A 5959-nucleotide genomic window follows, 5' to 3' on the forward strand; every position below is an offset into this window, starting at 1 on the left:
CGCCTGTCATCAGCTGAAATACTTGTGGCGTCATTATCTGATGATAGCAGGCGTCATTACGCAGTTTTCATGGGAACAACGATACAAATCAATCGTTATACGAAGCAATGTGTTGTAGACTTTTAAGAGTACAGAATTGTTTAATCATTCTTCTTGAGGTTTTATTCTATGTCCTGAGGGGACTTTCAGCCGGCCCCATGCCAAGCGTCAGAGGGCATTGCCTCTTCGACATTTGACTTTATTGGCTGCGTGGATGTTTCTCTAATCTGGACACTATGCCCCTCTCCCCACTCCCCTTTCCCCCCTCTCTCTGCCCACCACTGGTTCCCCGTCCGTTTCATTCCCCATTTTGCTTATTCGCTCTGAAGTCCTCTTGGACACAACTAAATCGTAGACGAGTAGCAACAGCATTTGGATATGGAACCAGTTGTGGGATGAGAAGAACAGCAAACCTAAAATAAAGGTCTGACCACAGTCGCGCCTGCCTGGTGAATTATGGGAGGAAAACACTGCAAATGCTCGAAAGAAGAAAAAACGACTTAGCGGACCAATTAAAAAACACAGTGAGCGACTGTAGGCAAGCCCGCCCGCACACCTGCAGACGGCACAGTATAAGAAAATTTAACTACGGGGCCTGTGGGACACCTCGCATATGTCACGGAATAGGACGGGATTGCCTACAGTCGCTCACCGTGAGGCCTTATATGCCACCTAGCGAGTAGGCAACCCACCACGCGTGAGTGCGGTATAGCAGCATAGCTTAAAGAAATATACTATAGAATACGTAGGAATGAAAAAAAAAACATTTTCCAGGTAGGTGTTTTTGCACACGAAGAAAGAGTACGGGGTTTGCGGGGTTTAAGGGACACCGTAACCTTAAATGTATTATGCGAGTCCCCCCCCCCCTCCCCCAACCCACCCCACAAAGGTGGGTGTTTTTGTGCATTGCGAGATGACACAATAAAACTGTCCCTTGTCTTTTGACACGTTGTTCTCTCCGCTAGGAGCGCGCTGAACACGGGCGGTGCTGGCAAGGTGCCGGCCGGCCGGCATGGACAGGGGGCAGGGCAGGACAGGTGTCCCCACGTGGATGTGCCGGCCGGTCATTGGTCGGGCGTGATCGCCGGCCCGCCCCTGTACACACTACAGTCCACACGGGCCGCACCGAAACCAATTGGGGCGATTGCATTGAAACCCGTCATTTTTAAACAAATATTTTTGTTGTTCATGGCTTTACTTTAAGGGGGCATCCGGAAGTAGGGGCCTTAAACGGGGGATTATTACACACTAAAAGCTTCTGAACATTTTTCTTCATAGATTACTGAGTTCTGTGTACGTGCTCTGCTTACGCATTTTTTTTAATACGCCGCCGGTGTGGACAATTTTGTTCATACAGGCGTGTTAAAAAATGCGTTAGCAGAGCACGTACACAGAACTCAGTAAGCTACGAATAAAATGTTCATAAGCTTTCAGTGTGTACTGCTGTGTGTTCGAGTTATAAATTGTCAGTAGTATGAAGACAGTTTAGAAGAAGGTACTTTTATAATTTTGGTTGATGAACCGAGAGTATCTCATCGCATGCATGGATGCAACGCCGAAAGGTTTATAGTGAGTCATCGTTGCGCCCGCCCGGGAGCACTGTACACATTTCATTGAAAAGAAAAATACGAAAGTAGAGTTCTTCCCCCATAAAAGTATACTAACAACAAATACAGTCGGCATTCATGTGACATACTTTAGGTGTCATCAACTCCTGCGAATGTTTTCTTCCTTGATCTGGATCGTAGGTAGCGCCTCTCCCCCCCCCCTTTTCCAAAGAAAAAAGTGAACCGCGATAAAAATGGCTCGGGCAGGGTCCACGCTCCTCCTCACATCTGCTGGCGCCCAAGATCGAGACAGCACTGGATGAAGTAAATGTCAGCCGCAAATTAGGGTGAGTGCCGTGTCCCCAGAGAATGGCGATGTTCCAGGCGTCGCTGAGCTGGTGAGGTAGGATCCTTGTTTGACTATTCCTGGTTCGCTTTCTTAATGGTCGTTTGCACAGTATTTGGACGAAATTTTTGTTTTTTTCCAATATTTAGATGGATAGAAAGGGGGCTCAGTGAAAAACGCGAGAAGGAACGCTGACGTCGATTGGAATTCAAAAACTGAAACGACGTCAATCTTTTTGAACACACTTATTTTTTGAATTCGACGTATGCTCGTCGTTTATCACGTTGAGTCGGGAGGTCCCTATTACATGCTATTTTGGCCATACCTGTGGTCATGTGGTCCTCAACGTGTTAATTGGCGTCTAGTGCACTGGGGGCCTTAACACAGGAAATCTGATGCACGCACACCTTCCGGGAATCTACTTACATATATGCATGCGTATTGCCTAGTTACAGCCGTTTTATTCCTAATAGTCAAAATAAGGGTGGTCCATATGCCCCTCTCTTTCATCTGCTTTAACTGTACCGCATGCAGGTGTGCGTGTGCGGGCGGGTTTGCCCACCGTCTCTCACTGTGGTCCCTTCTGACAGCCCCCGTGCGAGTATGCAACCTGCCCGCATGCCTGCATGCGGTACAGTATATGCAAACTAGAGGAACTGGACTGTGGCTGTGGACTACTCTGTATTTCTCAAGAAATCAATAGGAATCAATCTTCTAATTCTGGTACACTCTGAACAAGGGGGTTTAAGGTCCGGCTGACGGAGAGCGTGGAGCGCAGTCGGCCTCCTATTGCAATAATTGCCTTCAGATACCCCCACTTTTACTCCCTTCAGTATAAAAAAGAGTGGGGGGACCCCTCCTCGTAGACAAGGCGTAGACACATTCTTTCCATAAACTGTGATAAGAGTACACGAGGGTGTTTTGGTGTACGAGGTGAAAGCATGTTTATTACGGTGACAAATTCTCAGAGGCAGCCATCCTGCCTTACTTGAAAGTTGCAAACATAAATAGAAACGGTCACACGATTTCGCACGATTTTAAAATCGTTACTTAGAACATATTTTCACTAAAAACTCTTGTCAAGTCGCCAAAAATGCTAATTGGTAACAACCTTTAAAATCGACCTCCGTGTAGTCGCCGGCCTTGGCCTCATGTGACATACCCGTGATTAAATGAAGTGACATTTGTTGTCGACCATAATCGATTTCGGCACCATTCTCGACACGCAGCTCATCGCACAGGCCTTTATTCTTTTTGATTATATTTGTAGAGACTCGCCTCTGTCGAAATTATTCCGTTACGAACATATCACAACTTTTTTGATTCCCGGAGAGGATGTGTTCTGAAATCTCCGCGGAACCGAGATTCCGTGCTAAGGGATTTACAGAAGCGTTGCGGGTGGAGAAGGGGCGGGGTACAAACCAAGAAAGTGGGCGCACGTTGCATAAGGGTCTTAATTAGACCCAAATCAACACCCGAGCCGAGAATTTATGGGCCGAGCGCTAGTCTCTGAGTTCAGTAAGAAGGAGCGTTAGCAGATAATAAAATGTAAAATTGGCCCCTTGATCTGAGCCCCGCCCCGCTGTTTCAAATGTTAACGTGTTGCTCGGCTGCACCACTCCTCGCGGGCCACGGTGATTTCACGCGGTTTGGCGCTTCCCAGACCGTGCCTGCGTACGTGCGGCTCTGCAGAGGAAGGGTAATCTGCCTAAAATGTGCGCGTACTCGCCGGGGGAGGCGGCCTCAAGGACTACCGCCCTGTAAAAACCTTGAGGATGGTTGTGGCTGCTTTTGCAGTTGCGAACAATTTCTTTTGCCAGGCAAGAAAAATCCTTCCCAGTTGCGTAGAAATTCCTTCTTGGCGTAGGTTTACGCGGCAGCACGGACAAATTCTCCAACAGGTTTTATCAGTACGCAATTGACGCATTTACCTGCGAATTTTGTCGTTTTAACAGTGTTTTGCGACGAGAAGCTCGACCCAGGCAAAGCGCGCTGAATGACGCAGACCCACTCGACTTGTGTCGCATCACCGAATTTATAGTCAGCCATTGGGGTGATGAGTCATAATGATGGAGCTCCAGGGAGGGGTGCTGTACACTTTCACCCGTCTCTGAAAGCGTTAAGTTTTGAAGAGAAAAAAAAAGTAAACGGGAATGAACATATTTTTCTTTATTTGGTCAACGAATAACAGTCATAAAAGCTTTTGCCAAAGTATCGCATTTGCTTAGCCAGACATCCGGGAGTTCACGTCCACCGGGGTCAAAAGAATGCTCGAAGCAACCGAGACAAATAAAACAACATGGCAGTCAGGGCAGACGGGTCTTCCATACTCGCTAATTCGAGGAACCACCCCTTTTACCCATTCCGTGGCCAATCAGCAGGTGTCGTTTGGATGTCACACGATGGTCGCCGTGCGGCCCGCTGCCCAGCCTCAGACGGTGTTGTAGGTGCCGGCGGCCTGACCGGCGTCCGACCTGGAGTAGTTGATGCTGCCGAGGGGCGCGCCGAGGGGGACCCCGTAGCTGTTGGTCGGGACCTTCAGGCCGTTAGTGCCCAGAAGAGCGTTGCCACTGTTGACGGGCTGTCCGCCCTGGTAAACGATTTGGTTCTGAGGCTTGAGCTCGTTGGTCTTGTAGCGGATGAAGAACACCTCGGGCTTGGCGGGCTGGGTGGGTGCAGGGGTGCTGAGCACCAGGGACTGCTGCAGGTCGGGCTTCTTGGAGAGCACGTAGATGAGGGTCTTCTCCTGGTCGGGCTGCGGGACGTTGACGTAGGCGGCGGCGGGCGGCAGCACGGTGGGGGCCTTGATGAACACGATCTTGTAGTGCTTCTTGGGTTTGCGTGGTGCGTTCACCACCAGCGGCGCCACCTGTTCTGCTGGCTCTTCAGGCGCGACGTGGACGTACACGTGCTTGTGGACATCAGCATCCTGCACAAAACGCACAACGAGCAATTTCGTAATCCTCGGCCAGAAATCGATCCCTCGCATGATAAATAACATGATAATCAGGTTAATTTTGAAATGTTCTATGAACACCATAGGAAATTAAACACGATACAACGACCTCACTGTGACTAGCAATTTCAAATATTAATGTCCCTCATGTATCCACGTGCAGTACGGCTGTGCATCGTGGCGGTTGGAATAACCAGCAAAGCGTGACCACATTGTGGTTCGGCCGCGCTGAATTAAACGTGTTAAACTACTCAAATCGCACACTGATCGAAACTGTGTCGTGCTGCTGTTTGTCATCCTGAGGTACCGGTTGAATCGGTTTACGCGCCACTGTGCTGCGGGTTACCCTATACTCCTTTCGGCCCGAGCGAGTAGGCAAACACGAAACAGACAGCAGATAAGCTGTCCGGGAGGACCGCGCACATGGAAGCCTGACCTGGTAGTCGTTGCTGTAGCGGTTCGGGTAGCTGTTGTCCACGACGATGTTCTGCGTGGCTGGGGGCGGCGAGGCCACGAGCAGGGACGGGCTTACGTAGCCGTTGGAGTTGCTGGCGATGCCGTTGTTGATGACCACGGCGGGCGGCGCGGGCGGGAAGTTGGTGTTGACGCTGCCGGTGACGGGCGCCGGGTAGGTGTAGCCGCTGAGCGGGGCCTCGGCGGTGGCCGCCCCCAGCGACCCGGCTGCCAGCACCGCCGCCAGCACTGCCTGCACGGAACACAAGCACTGTATCACGCACGCACTCCCGATTTGAATTCACTTGCACATGGCATTTCTTGACTAAGTAAGGCAGGGATAATCCGTAATTTAACTGCTTTCTTTGAAACTATAGATAAAAATTGTTTACACGACATTGTTTTGAAACGTAATTGTCTTACTGGAACAAAGCGGCCCACAAGAAACATGGTGTGCTGGTGGTTGGAGTGGATCTGACTCGAAATTGGAGGCCATGCGCGCCTTATATACTGGCCGACGTGCCTCGCAGGGCTGGGCTCGGCTTGCTCAGAGTGCGGAACTCTCCCTCCCCCGCCGGGTGGGCCTGGGCAAGGCTGAATGAGAGGATGGGGTAGGGG

General features: G+C 50.3%; 1 protein-coding gene across 1 annotated transcript; it reads right to left on the reverse strand.

The window, feature by feature from the left end:
• Positions 1-4086: 4086 nt before the first annotated feature.
• Positions 4087-5892, reverse strand: LOC113207829 (uncharacterized). Its single transcript, XM_026424551.2, has 3 exons — positions 5765-5892; positions 5325-5594; positions 4087-4861 (listed from the first exon to the last, which is right to left on the reverse strand). The coding sequence occupies exons 1-3, from the start codon at positions 5789-5791 to the stop codon at positions 4364-4366; spliced, it is 795 nt and encodes a 264-aa protein (XP_026280336.1). The 5' UTR covers positions 5792-5892; the 3' UTR covers positions 4087-4363.
• Positions 5893-5959: the final 67 nt, after the last annotated feature.

Source organism: Frankliniella occidentalis, unplaced genomic scaffold (assembly GCF_000697945.3).
Source record: "Frankliniella occidentalis isolate FOCC.00 unplaced genomic scaffold, Focc_3.1 Scaffold47, whole genome shotgun sequence".
Taxonomy (NCBI): domain Eukaryota; kingdom Metazoa; phylum Arthropoda; class Insecta; order Thysanoptera; family Thripidae; genus Frankliniella; species Frankliniella occidentalis.

Bases quoted from the DNA above. Each gene is read 5' to 3' on its own strand.
- LOC113207829 (XM_026424551.2), bottom strand. From the start codon at position 5,791: ATGTTTCTTGTGGGCCGCTTTGTTCCA. The intron at 5,595-5,764 runs GTAAGACAATTA...TGTTCCGTGCAG, and splicing joins TTGTGGGCCGCTTTGTTCCA to GCAGTGCTGGCGGCGGTGCT. The intron at 4,862-5,324 runs GTCAGGCTTCCA...CGTTTTGTGCAG, and splicing joins GCTACAGCAACGACTACCAG to GATGCTGATGTCCACAAGCA.